The following is a 19096-nucleotide window of genomic DNA, read 5'->3' as shown; positions in this document are numbered from 1 at the left end:
TATTACAACACGTTACAACCAGTAGCGAAGTATCGCTTTACTTCCGTTGGTTGCTGGTTTGATTCCTGGCACGGTACCAACACTTATTATACTTATAAATGTATGATTGTTTGTATCGGTCTGGGTGTTCTCTGTATATAAAAAAGTATGTATTTATATCAGTAGTACCCATAACATAAGGTCTGCTTATATACATAGACCAGTTTTAATTGTCCAGAGATATAGTTATTATTACTATTTTTGCAAAAAAGGGGACTTTACTTCCCTTCTTTCAGACTCATTTATATGACTCAAACGATGTTACACGGGTCAGCTAGTAATGTAATAAAATAGATATAATCATAAACAAACCATGGAAACACGTATATGATGCTAATGTATATAAATAGACTGTTATTTATAGCAATAAGATTGTGTTGCACAAAAAAACAACGGACATCAATCATAACTAAATTATGTGGTATGACGTGGAATTACTATCAATGATCGTGTAATATTATAGCATAGAGATGATTATAGAAAAACACTAGCTGTACCCGTGACTTCGTCCACGTAAAATAGTAGTCTTTACTAAATAATGAAAAAATATTTAATACTTACTTCTAACATTAAAAATGACGATACTTCCATACAACATTTCTCAACTCGTTCTCTCTCTCTCAACCTCATACAATCCTTTTTATTATTTATATTTAATCAACAGCCTAAAACATAATTTATCTGGTGTCTAGGTTTAAAAATAACGATGCTTCCATACAACCTTCCATCTCACCTTCCAATCCCCCTACAACAATAAAAAGTAGCCTATTTCAAAGTCTAGCTTATCTGTGTACCAAATTTAAAAGCGAAACAGACAGAGTTACTCTCTCATTTATATTGGTAGGATTACAAGCGTTACTTACTTTTAGTAAATTGAATATTTATGACTATGTCATAGTATGAACTAAATATCAAGGACCTAAGATATGACTATGTACCTATAAAGTCGTAAGTAGTACGTCTAAATAATAATCCTGTCTGTACTGGTGCTAAGCAGGTTGTTTTGCAAGCTGTTTCACTTTAAGAAATGTCAATCTCATTATATGTTACAGGTGTAGATATCTTAGTCCTCAAGATCAACAATGCATTAAACTACCACGAGTATAAGGAGCCATTAAGGGGAAAGTGGTCAACTAATTGAGACATAGTGTGACAAATCATAAGAAGAGTTTTAAATTACGTGACGTGTGACGTGACATTTCAAGATATAACATATCTAAGCAATAATACACAAAATTTTATAAATGAGAAAAAAAAAGAATTGCAAATTATTTAAACGTCACACGGGAGAGTGAGAAATGTCAAATGTGACCAACTATGACAATAGGCCCCTCCTCCCCCCATAAACGTAGTTTATAGACGTTCATATGACAACGTCACATCTGTGATGTTATTATGTAAACGTAATCAATTTTATTGTTTACTCTACCTATTCCATTTAAGGTACGTATCTATCAGCTCTACATAAATCGGACGAGTCGAAGTGTACACTGTAAATTGAACTCTATCGGTTCGCTATAAACGACAATTTTTCATGAACGTATCTTTGCAGCAGACGTAGGAAATGCATCGTGCATCATTTATAATAGTCAATTTATAGGAAAATCTGTTATAACAGTTTACTATGAAACAAAAGCAAATAATTTTCGTAAACATACACTGAAATATGACCCTAACAGCGGTCACAGCACACCGATCGATATCGCTAATTCTTTTTTTTTGTGTTAAGAATAATATTAGGTAAGTTACGCGGATCGTTAGAAAAATTAATTACAAATTCAATATTTATAATTAAGACAGGTTGTCCAAGAATTTGTCTATCGGTTCAGCTAGTTTTGATTAATAAAACAAATATCTGTTCCTATTTAATTTATATTTTCGAAAAATCTCTCTAAAATCTTTTTCAATGTATACGAAAAAAAATTCTGAGGGTTTTTCACTCAATAAAGTTTATAAGTTTTGGACAGACTAATTATAGTCCTAAATTAAGGGAATTTTTATATGTATATGTATGTTAGGAACAGCTGTGGTAACAGTGAGTGTTGACCATATTGTTAGCAATGTTAAGTTAACTTCCATATTACGATTTTCTCCATCGTAACCAATCCTGATATTAACATTCATATATACAGAAGATAGTAGTATCTTCTACTGATGAAGATACTACTATCTTCTGTTATATTCGTCAGGGAGAACTCGATCTTCATCCGCTCCGTAAGTCTGTCCGTATGTTTCGAGTGCCTTCCGCACTCGTTCCCGTATTGTCTGGTGAAGTAAGTAAAATTGCGCCCAACAGCATTAAAAATAGTTGGAAAATATAGCAGAAAGAAAATGCAAATGAAAACAAAAATGTGAATAACAGCAGCTCTATATTGTTTTCTGGTCAGCAAACAATTCAGTTCACTAGAATCGATGTTGTGACAAGGAGTTGCATTCAACAGGTCCTAGAACTAGTTTCTCTGTAGCACTTTGTCTTTGTTTGCTCCCTAAGAACTCGTTAACTACAACTACTATCAATATTTAGATAGTCAATACACACGTTACGCTATTTGATTACGTCGGAAGTGTCGGACAGCGGTTATTTACATCTGCACCTTACTTATTCAAGTACACTAAGTCATCTCCCGATAGTCGCGGGTTTGATTCCCGTACAATACAAACATTTGTGTTCCTCATGAACGACCTTGTATGGGTATTTCTTATTAGAAAGTTTTGTTTCTTTATTTTTTTACGATTATTTAGTAGTTTCATTAATTAGACTGAAGAAGATATAAATATGTTTAATAATTAACATCTTAATCTTTAAATAAGTACAAGAACTATGTCGCAAACCTATAATAGAATTTAATATGCACTTTATATATAGGAATAATTTGATCCCAACGACCTATGGTTGACGCTTATTACGTTACTTAATAAACATTAAGTGCTAGTACACTTTGTACAAAGTCGTCATCGTGAGTATCTCTGTCAAGCCTATTTGAAACACCAAGCAGTTTACCATATTATAGATAGATAGATAGATAGAATATACTTTATTTGCAATATATGTATAGCATGAAATGAAATGGAGCGGTGACATAATAGCTGAACACTTGGTTCAACTTTTCCGGGCATGCCTAGCTCACCGATACATACCTTTGAAATGGCGTGAAGTGAAAGTAATTTTCATTCCGAAACCTGGCAGAGGTGACTACACACAGGCCAAGTCCTTTCGACCAATTAGTCTCACATCGTTTTTACTAAAAACAATGGAGAGGCTTTGCGACAAAGAGATCAGAGACCTGATATGTATAAACAAACCACTGCACACCAACCAACACGCCTACAGTGAAGGCAAATCAACGGAATCAGCACTCCACAGCGTCGTAAGTCGCATTGGTAACTCGCTAAACTCAAAGCAGCCTACCCTAGGTGCCTTCATAGACATCGAAGGGGCCTTTGATAAAACGAACTTTACCAGTATCAGTCGCGCTCTTGCCATACATGGAGTACCAACAACTCTCATAGAATGGATAAACAACATGCTGAAAAACCGTGCAATTCAGTTCACCGTAAACACTACCACACGTGGGATCGTAAGTAGAGGATGTCCACAAGGAGGGGTCCTGTCGCCACTCCTGTGGAACTTAGTCGTCAATGAACTCATTGAGGAGCTCAACGACAACGACCTCTACACGGTAGGTTACGCAGACGACATTGCTGTACTTATATCAGGAAATTTAGAGGGAACCTTATGCGATCGCATGAGAGAAGCCTTCAGAACAATAGAGAGATGGTGCGAAAACCATGAACTCTCCGTGAATCCTTCTAAAACAGAACTCATCATGTTCACCAACAAAAGAGCTCCAGGCACTTTCAATTTACCGAAACTTAAACTTAAGGAGGAGGTCAAGTACTTGGGAGTCATACTAGACAGTAAACTTCTCTGGAATAAACAACCTTGATCACAAAATTAACAAAAGCACAATTGCATTCTATCAATGCAGGAAAATGCTTGGTAATAAATGGGGTATCTCCCCGAAAATAACTCTCTGGCTATACACATCAGTAATAAGACCAATGCTGGTATATGGGGCCTTGGTTTGGTGGACAAGGTCGAAACTTACGACCACAGTCAACAAACTAAGATCTTTCCAAAGACTTGCGTGCTCCTCAGTTACTGGATGTATGAAAACAACCCCAACAATGGCAATGGAAATAGCCCTTAACATTACACCCCTTGACCTATACATACAGCAAGAAGCAGCTATAGCTGCCACAAGATTATACCATCTTGGTCTATGGGGCAAAAACCATTACAGTTCTCACACAACCATCCTGAACCAAGCAATCGAATATGAACCTTTGATTGCCGCTCCGTGTGACAGAACTCAAGCATACCACTCGTTTAACAGGAAATACCAAATACAATTGAAGGAGGAGGAAAGGGACCAATCTGCAGTAAATGAACTACGCATTTACACAGATGGCTCCAAAACACAGAACGGTTCAGGAGCTGGGGCACATTCCCTTGACCTCAACATGAACATATCTATACCGCTCGGCAAACACAGTTCGATCTTTCAGTGCGAATGTGTTGCCCTGACCGAGGCAGCAAAAGCCGTGTACAGGTTAGGGGTCAACAATTTCAACATTAAATTCATATCGGACAGTGCAGCCGTGCTTAAAGCACTACAGAACAGAAAATCCAACAACAAACTAATAATCGAGTGCCACATCGCCCTGGAAAAAATTGCAACGCACAACGGAGTAATTATCCAGTGGATAAAGGACACAGCGGATCATATGGCAATGACGCCGCGGACGAACTAGCGAGAGTAGGATCCGGTATGGTGGTTGCAGGCCCCCTCCCGCTTATGCCAATACCATTCTCGCAATTTCGCACCTGGATTCGCCAGAGATCCACCGAAATACAAAACCAAAGATGGAACCTAACCACTGATTGCAAACAATCTAAAGTGGCAATTCCAAAAACGAACCATCGGTTAACAACACGTCTACTTAATCTAGATAGACAAAACCTCAAAATAATGATAGGGACAATAACGGGCCATTGTTCCTTAAACAAACACTTATACTAACTAATTGACGCTACAGACAGCCCCCTTTGTCGGAGCTGCTTTGAAGCTGAAGAAACGGCGGCTCACGTAATCCTGGAGTGCACGGCAGTGGCCCAACAACGAAAACAAATCCTCGGAACGGTGAGGTCGCTCCGTGAAGCCTGCGAAGACACCAGGAGTCTTCTGCGCTTTTGGGAGGAGCTTGGCTGGCTACTTTAGTAGTCTGGCTCTGCACGCACAACGGCCCGAATGAGAGGCTAATTGCGGAGAATGGAGTCCAACATACGATACGATACGATACGATATATGTATAGCAAAGAATAAATAATACACTAAATTACACATATATAATTACAATAAAGCGGCCTTATTGATGAAAGTAATCTTTCAAGGCAACTTTAGGCAAGCGTATTTAATTATTATACTATAGCTATGTCACCGGTTTCACGCGCACGAGATTTATAGCCTATGTTTTATTCTGATGTATAAACTATATTATTCTAAAATTTCATTAAATTCTTTTCCATAGTTTTTGCTTAAAGAGTAACAAACGTCCACTCACAAATTTTCTTATTTATAATATTAGTAAGATGTTTCGATTGAATTACAGTGAATTTACAGGATCCGAAAGCATAAGATCTTGATCACGGACGCTACATGATGACGTGATGCCCTACGTGATGATGTATATGGGTGGATACCATTTGCCATCAATCATGTGGGAGTCTGTTTACCGCTCCATATTAAAGAAAAAAATGGACGCAAATTTGCTTAAGAATTTTAAATTTTATTCTACAAAAACACTTATTATTGAAGGAGGAGTAAAGACTGTTATTTGCAATATTCGTCAAAACTAACACACATCAAAACATCTTGTAGTATACATAGACTGTATGTATGTACTCACAAAAATATACAATCGAATTCTCAATATGACCGTACTGTACTGAATACATACGACTTCTTAAAAGTAATATGTCGCCACGTTGTTAATTTTTTAAAACTACGGAACTGATTTTGAAGCGGTTTTTTAATAGATAAAGGGATTCAAGAGTAAGGTTTATATGTATAATACATGAACACCCGGACGAAGCCGGAGGAGTAGCTACTATATGCATAAGAGAATGAAAACTAAAATTAAACCTTAAGTATAGTGTATTTAAGCTATAGGTACAAATAGGTAGTAATAAGAATGAAAATTTTAGTATAAAAATTTTAGAACACAGTACAGCCGCTCTCTAAAAAAATACCAAAAAAATGCATTTGAATTCTTTACAAGAATATATGTAACAAGCAAAAAAAGGCCTTATCATTAATAGCGATCTCTCACATACAACCTAACGTCCTCGTCAGATAGGGAAAGACATGGAATGACACTGTTTGTTGATATAGGAACACTACACCAACATTAAAAAATAAATACACCGACCATAAACTAACAGAAACTTACGAATTATTTTTTTTATTCAAGAAAACCCGACCTGTTTATGATTTTTGTTATGACCACTTGTTGGTCATGTTTTATAATTTTCAAATAATTTTATTAGCGTTAGATTACAGAATAACACTTCATAAACTAATAATGTTGTTAGTTTAACACCAATATCGTTGTTTTCCAAGTTTAATTGTAGTTACTTTTGTATATATTATAGCTATGCATGTTATTATAGCATATCTATGTAATATTTAACTAACGCGATCATAAAAATATGTTTTATATAATAGACTATATAGCTATAACCACAGTTTCACCTGCGTAAAGTTTATATTCTAATATAATTAGTATATACTTACATATATATATGTATATAAATCACATTTTTAAGATCCGGTTAGTTAAATATTACACAGATATGCTACTAATATATTAAACGCAGAAGTTTGTGAGTATGAATGAATGAATGGATGGATGTTTGTTACTCTTTGACGCAAAAACTACTGAACACGTTTTGATGAAACTTTACAGTAATATAGCTTATACAGATAAATAACACATAAGAATAACACAATTATATAAAAAGATAGTCAAGTAAGTCAAGTGTAATGCAGACGAAATTGCGTGCAAATCAGGTACTACTTCATTTTTTATAATTAAGAATGTTATATATTTTTTGTATACAGATAGTAAAACCACAGATAACATAATATTACATACTTAGTAATACATTGCATACATTAGTCCTATATAAATTACTACTACTACTTAATGTATGCATTATAAAGTTTATTCAAATAAATATTATATAACATTCTCTTACGTTTGTTTACTTTATTTATCACTCGGGTCAAATAATATGTTATGAATAATATTAAATAAAAACTCATTTCTAAATACTTAACAGATAGGAATTCACCGTCTCTAATATTACACAACTATCATCTGATATAGGCAGTAGCTGATTACTGCAATATCCAGTTGGCAGCTCAATTATTGCAATATCACTTGGATGGAACACACAGTTAGATCAAAGTATGGTAGAGGCAGCTTAATAAATTTAAGTAATTTAGTATATACATAAATACGTTCAAACAGCTGAGATGTGAAATTTAGCCGTTTCTGAAGGTCAAGTTTGTGTAATTAATATTTTTTATTAATTTAATTTAATTTAATAATGACCCTGGATAATCCACACAGCGCCATCTAGTCCCGAACTAAGCAGAGCTTGTGTCATGGGTTGACAACTGATATAAATTCCTAAAATTATTTTTTTGTAATATACATACATAATATATATAGAAAACACATAAACCAATACTAACAATCATACTCATGAATATAAATGTATGCACGGTGGAAGGAATCGAATCCACGACTGGTTCATCTGGTTCGTCCTTATCCCATTTATTTGGGGTCGGCGTAATATATTTTCCCTTCCACAACTAGTTTTTTTTAGCTGTACTGTATAGATACTGTTAACAAACATAAATTATTGACATGCTCATCTTATCATCCTCCACTGGTGCCCCGCCAGCGTAAACCGTTAGCGCAGGCGGGTGCACCAATTCATTATCATCCTTTAAAAAAAATAAAACATAAATTATTGACGGCCTCAGTGGTACAGTGGTTTAGAACACCACCTTACTTCTGACGGTCGCGAGTTCGATTCATCGCACCGTAATTTTTTTTCTATATATATTATGTATTTATTTTGGGGACATTTATAATTCACTGATATCATACACATACGTGAATGGAACTCAAGATATATTCAAATAACATCTATGCGAATCACTTCCTACACGAACGCTTTAAGGCATTTCAATGAGATTTCCTTCCCGAGATACTGGACGGCCTCGCACATAAAATAATTAATTAGTCAACTACACAAACGAATTGGTAATCGAATACTTTATTGAACAATAAAAGAAATAAAAAGGAAATTAAACAATGCATATATCAACTTAAATATATAAATAGTATACTCTCAAAAGAATTTAAAAATAGAATGTTTAAAATAATACTACTTCCAGCGATTAAAAACAAAAGGTTTGCTATTGAACTTCAATTGTGTATCGGTAATTTTAAATATCTTTTATATTATGTATACATAAAATATTAGATATAACATACTTAGTTTATACATATTATGAATTGTATAGAAAAACAATTTAAAACATAAATATAAAATTAACCTAGTGTGAAACCTTGTACAAAGTGACGGCCTTGATGGTCTAGAGGTTTCACCGCTTTATTTCCGATGGTCGCAGATTCGATTCCTCACAAGTGTAAGCATCTGTATACATGAGGATGATTGTTTGTATCGGTTATCTATGTATATTATTAATGTATTTATAAAAAAAAATTTTATAAATAGATTAATAATATAATATAGTAAGTATTTAATGTTATTTTAAATGTATACGTATTACAAAGTCTTATTACAAATACGGTAGTCGATGGCCGAATTGATAATTTGACATTGATAAAATTATTTTAATTAATGCAAAACAAATATAGGTTCTGGTGAAACCAGCTCACCGTAATAATTATTAGTACAATTATTTTATTGATATTTGAAGTGTAAGGTCAATGATAGTGAATATTTTAAGCAATACACATATGCGAGTATTACTAGCTGGCTCCGCAAACGTTGTTTTGCCATATAAATTAAAATCGCTTTTAAATAATATGGGTGTACGGTAGAAGGACGAAAACGGACGGTTGCATGTACTTTTAATGTAACATTATTTAAAAAAAATTAAATAAAATGATTGGGGTGGACAACCATTATCACTGAAGAGTGGTGGTCACTATAGGTTTAAATAGATAGTAGCCGATAGGAGGTTAGGTTAAAATAGATAGTAGCCGATTCTCCGACCTACTGAATATGCATTTAAAGTTTTAAAAAAATTGGAGGAGTATGGTAACTAACATTGTGACACGAGAATTTTATATATAAGATTTTAGGGTACCCTCTAGTCCTCACTAATATTACAAATACAAAGTTTGATTTTCTACTATTACATTTAAACTGGATATTCAAGTATATGTTTAATATACAGATAGCATTTGGAATGACAATATATAGACATACACGTATTTGTTTCGATCAATCCTGATCACGCGGAAAAATAGCGGGCAAAAGCCAGTATTTATCATATAATTAATAGTATTTTACCTCATAATTAAATATCTAGTCTACATAATATATAAGTACATAAATACTAGATAAATAGCTGTTATTATTTTTCTAAGAGTATACCACTACGTCAACAGTTGACGATACTTCAGTCTATTTTATCTCAAATAAGACCGGACGGTAAAAGAAATAGGTAAATGGGTAAACAAGGAGGTATATATTTATTAGCTGTATACATATATGATTTTTGTATGTAACACGATTACAATAAAACAAATATTAAATTTTATCTGTAGATTTACAGAATATGTATACTTTCACTTATGTAAGTGAAAACTGCAACTTAATCGCCTAAGACGTTTTTGAGATTCAATAATCTCTGAGTTTTTGTCCTCTTGCGATTGAGGAAAACGACTGTCAATCATGCCATTGTAATGACTTGAATATCATTGATAATGTTTAAACTCTCATCTCCCAATAATAGCTTTTTCTCATATTACTTCCATTTACAGTGATCTGTCATAATTTTATAGGTATACACAAAAAAAGGTATTTTTCAATGTCTTAATCCTAGCTTTAATCAATCCATTTTGGAATGTTCTCACACAGCTAAAAACCATACCAGATACAAGGATCTCAATCGCCAAGTTGTACCACATACACGCCAAGAAGTGTCACATAATCAGACCCCTCATATTACCTTAAAAATCACGACCACTTTGACAAGAGAGTATGACTGTAATATTATCTTATCTGTGACTAACTAGCTGACCCGCGCTACTTCGGTTACTTCACAGTTCCCCATATTTGCTATATTTTCATTGCAGCTCCGCTCCTATTTAACGTGCCGTGATGTTAGCCTTCCACGTTAAATGGACTACAATATTAAAAGAAGTTTCAAAATCGGTTCTATCCCACTTTATAATATTAATATAGTTGAGGTTAATAACTAAACTTTAAACTCTAATAAGTAAAATATCAATAGCATTACATTCATTAGACTTTTCATATTATAAATGAAATATTCTGTAATATATATGATATAAATTATAAAAGTTTGCTGCAAGTCGAGAAAAAAATATTTTCTCACGCTAAAATACAGAATGTCCCTCTTATGTCGATGGGAGCGAATAGTATTTTTATAAAGGCCTTTACATCATAATATTACATTCCATGGATATCTAACTCCCAGTGAATAAAGGATAATATAGAAGTTGACTGTATTAAATTTAATGTAATAAAGGTAGCTTTTATTTCTATATATGAATACAATATAGCAAATTCGTCTCTCTGCTAGTCCCCTTATTTCTAATAAACTACTCAACGGATTTTAATACGATTTTCACTATGATCTCAGGAATTTATTTCTGAAACTTTATATGTATAATGTATACCCTTGCAAAACCTTGATGAGGCTAGTATAGAAAAATAGTTTTATATTATTATTAACTGACCCCGCAAACCTTGTGAAACAAGGGAAAATTTGGCTTTGTATGTATTTTTTTAATGCTACATTATAAAAATATTTTGTCCAAAAAATAAAAAAGGTATTAGGGTAACCCTTAACACTTATACTTATAGGTATAAAAAATAGTCAGTAGCCTATTCTCAGACCTACAGAATATGCATATAAAATTTCATAAAAATCGGTCAAGCCGTTTCGCAAAAAGTATGGTAACTAACATTGTGATACGAGAATTTTATATATAAGATTTATGTATATTGAGAAAATTATGGCCACTCTAGTATTCTAAAATTAGATAATTACTAAATGTGTTATTTATGTATAAGTTAGTAGGTATGATCAAATAAAGCTTAAAATTTAAACAAATAATTATTATTTACCTCAAAGGGGTCATATCGATAACAAAGCAATTTAATCCAATATACAAAAGCTATTTACTACGTCAATTCAAATATTTCGCTGAAGTTAGTTAGTTGTAAAGAAATATTAAATTAAAATATTTAATTAAAGTTCAAAACTTATTTAGGACTACCCCATCTGGGATCCTGTCATGAAAGTATATATATATATATATATATATATATATAAATGGCATCGCAGAAAATGGCTACTGGTAATACATATATATATTACCAGTAACCATTTTCTGCGATTTCGCCGGTTTTATTAGCCGGGTCTTAACACGAATAATTTTATGACAAATAAAGGTATTTACCTCTCTCGACGTTTCAACTAGGTTGCAGTAGCCGTGGTCACGTGGGTTTTGATGTTTGTTACTTCATAACTCCATCATTTAGACACTGATTTGAAAAAACCTTTTTTGACGTGAAAGAACATACTTTTAGATTGCTCTAATGTATTAGATCAAGGTTTATTTAAGTATTAATAACTGACCTACCTTCTAACTCATTTTATCATCGAGCACTGGTGCTCCGCCTGCATAAAACAATAAAAGAAATAGTTGGATGTATTACCAAATTACCCGAATTATTTAAATTTAAACAGCTCCTGCAAATATAATGCAGACTCGTCATCAGACAGTCGTCACAATTACAAAACAATCATATCGATCATTCACCGTCTAATAAAGTGGGTAATAGAAACAATGAGTCGATTATGACGTAAATTATGTTGGCCCATTGTGATAGGTACCTACTTAATACCGTTGTGTGTTATTGTGTTCGATCTCTATGCAAACTGCAGTGACTTAGGAAAAGTCACTCCATAAGTACTATATAAAAGAACAAGGAATGATGTAAAGGTGTTATTACATTATGCAAACGAATTATCACTTTATTTTCTATAATTTTGTTATTAAATACTACAGCTAGTATTTAATAACAAAAATATAGAAGCCCGCGAATTTATCCGCGTAGAATAGACAACAAATAATGAATTTCCATACATACTTATATTCTGATTTTATTTTACCAAATGTTACTTAGTAACGTTCGTTTATGAGCAAATAAAAATTTGAGTTTTAGACCGACTAGCTACTATCTCTAATAGAACTCCCTTCATGTCTCAATAAGACCGGTTAGCAGTTTTGTATAATAGTAGAATGGACCCGATAATATTATATACATTTATATGGATCTACAATCCACGAATTTTCTTAATTGCAGAAAAACCGCGCAGTGAAATTTGCAGTGCGAATCGGCTAAAAACCTCTAAGCTAACTCCATATCTCGCTGTACTGCTATACGCTTTTAAGGCTTTCTTTGCTGAAATTTAATGACTGTGATATTTTAATGAGGAATGAATTCCCATAATCGTATTACACCTAGTGTAAAGAATTGACCAGTGAATATAAGAGATTAAATTCCTCCGTACAATAATAAAGTGACTGCTTAAACTTTGCATTATAATTGGAACTATATTTTAAAAATAATGCAATTATCTAAATGTGTTTGTTTATTATTTTGTAGGGGTTTAATCTGCAGTGTTAATATATTGAAATACAAAAGTAAAATATGTATGTATATGATTGGTAAAATGTAAAAGGCTCGTAATATGTCAACAGCGAAAATTTAAGAACCACAAAATATACCGATCGATACACAATACATTTCTAAATATAAAATTCTAGTTTTATCTTGTACTAATAATACCTAGATATAAATTTAACAAAGTACCAACATATTTCAAACTACTACTGACCCATATTATAATAATAATGAACATATAATATAATAATAATGTAGAAATAAATATTTTTTGATACATATATTTTCTATCGTAGCCAATAATATATGTATATTAAAAAATTACACCTTTACATTACGGTGTAATTTTTTTATATTTATAGATATTGATAAAAACTAATATACTTATATAAAAATAAATACCAAAACAAATTTTAGAATTTTCATCTCTCTGTCATAAGACAGATACATGTGTGTCAGTATGTTTCTACACGGAACTGGGAAAAGCTACAGCAAATCTAATAGAATTAAAAACAGTTTTCACTGATTTATTTATTGCTCAAAATGTAACTCAAAATAACTCCATTTTACCAGGAAAATATTTTGTTTCGTGCAAAATTTTTTCAAACAAATTTCTAACGACATTCTTGTCGTCTCATCATTTTTAGGTGAGATATTATTTGTATGTTTTTTTACTTCTTTGACGTAAACCACTTGAGAGCCCCAAGTACCGATAGAAACCTGCGTCATCTCAACATAGCCTATCGACAAAACGCAGTGCGAAATGTTTAACATTTATTTACTTATGTGACGGAATATAGCAAAAAATAGACGTAGCTGAGGTCAAGATCCACTTCTGGTCAATGAGCCGACGGAGTAAGTGTTGACTAAAAACTCATCGTCGTTTCCCATTAGTATTCCAATACCGGATATATTAGTCCCGTTGTGAACGAGGAGGATATTAGCTTAAAATTATAAAAGCTTTAACAAAGGTAGACTCAATACCTCTGCGTGGATTAATATTTATGCACATAGAATGTCAAACAAGTTGACTGCCCATCGGATGGTAAGTACCACAGATAAAAGTACTTGTGATGGTGGTGATTCTGTCACGAACATCATGCCATCATGTGACATCCGCTGCAATATTCGTGCGTTGCCATTCCTGAGAACTAATACGTCATACCTCCGTATCCTGTAATTTTACTCCCTTTAACAAAAACATAGCTTATGAAGCAAGCTATTTAACGGCTGTAATAGGTGATACTACAAAGTCTTCTCATACCACCGTGAAATAATACAAAAATAAATAATAGAAACCCCAGAATAATTCACACATCGCCATCTAGTCCCGACCTAAGCAGAATAAAATTCCTTTTTGTTGGAAATAATTATATAAATGGAAAAACTGCAACACCAATACAAACAATCATACTCATGATTGTACTGTTGGAGGACGGTGTGCTAAACCGTTAAACCACCTTACCTATTTCTGAATTATTCAAATTCTGAATTCCTTGTGAATTTACCACGATGGGCTCACTGACCTAACCTCGTGTTCATCTTATTATACTCCACTGGTGTCCCGTCAGTGTAAACCATTAGAGCAGACGGGTGCACCATTTCATTATCACCCATTAAAAAGTTTCTTGTAAGGAAATGTATGAGAGTACCACGTACAGTACCACGAGTGCCATATGACAAATTATATATATATATAATTATTATGTATATACGTGACGTACGTACGTACATAATAATTACGTACCGTACGTACGTAAGGTAGGTCGCCAGCTTGTTTTACACTTTAGTTGCTTAACGAAATGTATATAATACACTGGTGTAACAGCAAAATAATCTAAAATGAACTGAGAATTCCGTAAAGTTGAAATGTTCACTGGGCACCTGCAGCTTATGAAAATTGCTTGACCGATAAAAACAAAACACAGTCTGTTTAACTTGCCTGTTTATACATATTATGGAAATGAAACGGGAAGCAGATTTTTTGTCTTGTGTAACAAGTATATTTATACAAAATTATTTACTATTGGATATTTTTTCGTTATATACACTAAAATTATATTTTTTTATACTACGACGTTGGCAAACAAGCATACGACCCATTTGATGGTAAACGGTAAATTATAAAATGACTATATAAATACGACGGACGGCTAAACGTCTGATCGGATTTTAATGAAATTGTATAAAGATAGATTATATTACGTGAACCGAAATAGGCTATAACATTATAAGATCTAACATCTACATATCTAGGACTTTCTATCATTATGACAATTGTTTGAGGATTGTCTTATTAAGGCGTTACAAGTATTAAATGAGTAATAATACTTTATATATATGTAGTGTTATTATATTTATTTTATGGCATATAATTCCGATATTTAATACAATATTTCCGGAAGTTCGATTTTCTTTATAACTTTGCCCATAAACAATTTTTTATCCAAATTGTGTATTGTATGAAAATAAGTTAAGTATAAATTATATCAGAATATATGTAATTCTCGTCTTTTGATTTTTTATAATAACAAAGAGTAGTAACAAATTTAAGGAATAAATGCATAAATGAAAATATTCAGGCACTAAATAAATTAAAAAGAAAACAAGATTTTGAGTTAGTCATTTCTCTCTCTGAACCCTAGCTCACTAGAAGTATCAAATACACAGTAGTGTGTGTAATTTTTCTTTTGTTCATTTAATGTATTTTTATGCACAATTTTAAGAAAACATTAGCATTCTGCGCTCCTTCTCTATATAAACTAAATAAGTGTGGAATATTTAACACTCCTCGGTCCGCGCAATTTGCGTAAAATGAGGTACAAAGTTTTTGCATCACGTATTAATTAATGATTAAAAGTGCACTTCACAATAAAACATACTATATATTTATTAATAAAACATATATGTATTAATTTGCTTTATCCGCTGTGATTTCAAAGAATTATATCGACACATATTTTTTAGTGTCATTACTGTTTGTATTTATACATACTGTTTATATTTATACTGTTTAGTACAAAAGTCACGTAACAACTAATTATTTTGTATTCGTGTTGTATGCTAAGTCAGCGCAATCCGATTAAGAAGTAACAAACGTAGTGTATTCTTGATCTGAGTAACATCAAATTTATTTGATTGAACTATTATTAACAAGAGATAGTTTGCCTGGATGGAGGTAGATAAGGCAGTGAAATTATAAGGTTTTAGCTCTTCGGAATGGCAATGCCTACGGAGTACTAACAGCGTCACATGATTACGCAATGTTCGTGGTGCTGTTCCTGTACTATTTTGTATAACATACTACCTGTTAAGTACCAAAGAAAATAATTTTGAAGTATATTTTTTTATTTAGAGCGAGCACTCTAAATAAGAGATCGTTCGTTTTAGTTTCAGTCATTGCAAAAAAATCCTAATCTGAATGACTTTCTAGGAGGTTCTTCCAAAATTTCCTAATAAAAGCAAATATCCCATTTTGTGTAAACTCCACTTTAAAAATAGCTGTTGTTGGTACAATGTACGCTTTGCTAGGTTATTGTAAGAGGCCAATAAATTGGTTTTTATTGAACTTGGTACCAAAATAAGAAGCTATTTACATGCAGCAAAGATCATGATATCCAAGACGCTTTTGTTAATATAATATACATAACTAACACTACGCCCTAAATTCAGCAAATCAAATAATTTGAGAACACCTTTCCGATCAAACTCTTTCGAGCCTAAGCCAAAAACAAAATTACACTTTGATGCATTTTGGTAGCCAAAAAACGAAAATTCATTTGAACATTGTCCCGATGGTAAAAGTTAGATAACATTGGTCATATCTGTATGCAGCTGTCTCTATCTTCCACATTAATATATATAATAATAGGAAAATTAGAAAATGTAACAAAATATACTAAATGTATGCTTTCTTCAATTTATTTTAAAATTTAAATATTATACTTCAAATCCTTTTAAATTTTTACTGAATTATAAACTATAAATATATTACCGCTTACAGTCTTATTTACTAGTCACTCTATGTGCATAATAATAACTGTACCAAATTAAACAAGTAATGCTTTGTTGTCTTAAACCTTTATAACAAAACAAACCAAAACCTTCATTAATGAACTTTATAACTTTACATGATTCCAATTTAGCAAGAGCCATGACAAACTTCAGGAGAACGTGTAAGTTATTTAACGAAGGATTTTAAGTACTAACTTTACTAACGTTCCAAATTCAAAACTTAAATTTCCAACCAACTTCATAAAAGGTTGTAAATTGGATTGGATTGTCTATACCACATTTCTGAACCAATTTTGAGTATAGTACAAACGTATATATTAGTTAGTATTAATTGATTTATCTAAATGATGTACTTGATCTGTACGTTCATGTCTAATTTCTCCTAAATGATTTTTTTCAAATAATGTTATACCATTATAACTTGTAACCAGTGTGATCATCAATATAAATCTTATAAGTCTAAACAAGTCTACTCACTTTTTAATGCCCATCGTTTATTCAACAGCAATCCATCTAAAAACTTGTATCCTTGTTCTCTGCATACATTTTCCTTGACGTTCGCCACAGCAGATGTGAGGGATAACAGATCGCTAGCAAGAACTACAGATGAAGCGTAATCCGGAGACTCTTCAACTGGCAACGAATCCTTACTTCCTTCCTCATAAGCATAAGAGGATGTAGCGACTCCATTAGACGGTTTATTAGTTTCATTCACTAAAGTAGCTAATTTGGTTAATATTTCGCTTTCAATGCCAAAATTTACTGCAGTTCTATTTAGTAACGCTAGATCCTTAGGGTTTAAAGTTCTGTTAGAGTCTATTGCTGATACTAGATGCTTTATAACGTTATTGTCAATGTTTGTATTATTTAGATCTATGTTGAAGGCGGCCGTCGCGACGACGCACGCTATCGTGAGCAAGGCCCCGGCGATGGTCATGGCGAACACGTGCGCGTGCGCCGCTTCTGTACGCAAACTGATACAGTCTTTGCTTTGATCAAACTGATGAATAAACCCACTTATTGTAGTATGACCACACTGATTCTGTTTAAAGGACTACTTCTGATTAGTAATTTTATATATTTAATTACGTGTTCATTGTTGTTTTTATTTCTAAGCTCTTAACTTTAGTACCTACTGTCTATTGACTGTATTATATTTAATTTCAAAACCCAAAAAATATATTCAATTATTAATATAGAGATACGTAAAAACGCACATGTGCTTAATATTGTATATATTAAGCACATGTGCTAGTAGCTATTACACGCGACTTAATCTGCCTTTGATATATTAAAGATAGCTAATGTCACATCACCAATAATGCAACGATTTTTCAAACCACAACGATTGAATTCGTCTTTACCAGAATAGACAAACAGACACACTTTCACACTTTAATATTTGTATGTATATCGGAATTACGTTTATGTTTTTAAAGGAGTATAATAAAAACCTTTGATTTTAATCTCACATGAAATCTTCTATATCGTATTGTAAGATCGTTTTATATTAAGATCACTATTTCAATATTTTTACATTGTTATTGTAACTATATGTACATATATATATATATTAATCCGGAAACACGAACGTGCAAGGTCTCAACATTGGGTTTTATTACAGTATGACTAATAATATTATTAAACATATTCACATAAATTTACAAGAATTAAATCAATAAATAGTCAAATAAAAAATAACAAAATATTCATAACGGGCATTTTTTACCACTTCATTAGTCGTAAAAAAGTTCCCGATATGAATACGTCAAAATTGTTTACCACTACCCCTACCAATCAGTTTATTTAGCTACTACAGTTGAGAAGAACTGGCACATAAAACTGAAACATTATTTATATAGATTTGTACTGTACTTATTAAGTACTTATAGTACCTTTACTTTTTATGTAAAACTGTGCTGTTAATACCTTTGTATAGATTAAGAGAAGAATAGGTATTTACCTTATTCTTTAATAATAAAATATATA

At 32.4% G+C, this 19096-nt stretch overlaps 1 protein-coding gene across 1 annotated transcript in view; it reads right to left on the bottom strand.

Annotated features, from left to right (window-relative positions):
• The window catches only part of LOC131853345 (nose resistant to fluoxetine protein 6-like), a 44409-nt gene extending 25653 nt beyond the window's left edge, over nucleotides 1-18756 (bottom strand). Inside the window, exons 1-2 of the mRNA XM_059204212.1 lie at nucleotides 18700-18756; nucleotides 17585-18107 (exon numbers count right to left, since the gene is read on the bottom strand). Of these exons, the coding sequence (XP_059060195.1) occupies nucleotides 17585-18107; nucleotides 18700-18756 (580 nt within the window). The remainder of the gene's footprint in view (nucleotides 1-17584; nucleotides 18108-18699) is intronic.
• Between the last annotated feature and the right edge of the window lie 340 nt (nucleotides 18757-19096).

Source organism: Achroia grisella, unplaced genomic scaffold (genome assembly GCF_030625045.1).
Source record: "Achroia grisella isolate CSIRO2021 unplaced genomic scaffold, CSIRO_AGI_Agris_v1 utg900, whole genome shotgun sequence".
Lineage (NCBI taxonomy): Eukaryota > Metazoa > Arthropoda > Insecta > Lepidoptera > Pyralidae > Achroia > Achroia grisella.
Note: the sequence above shows the minus strand (reverse complement) of the source record. Positions and strands in the feature narration are given on the sequence as shown.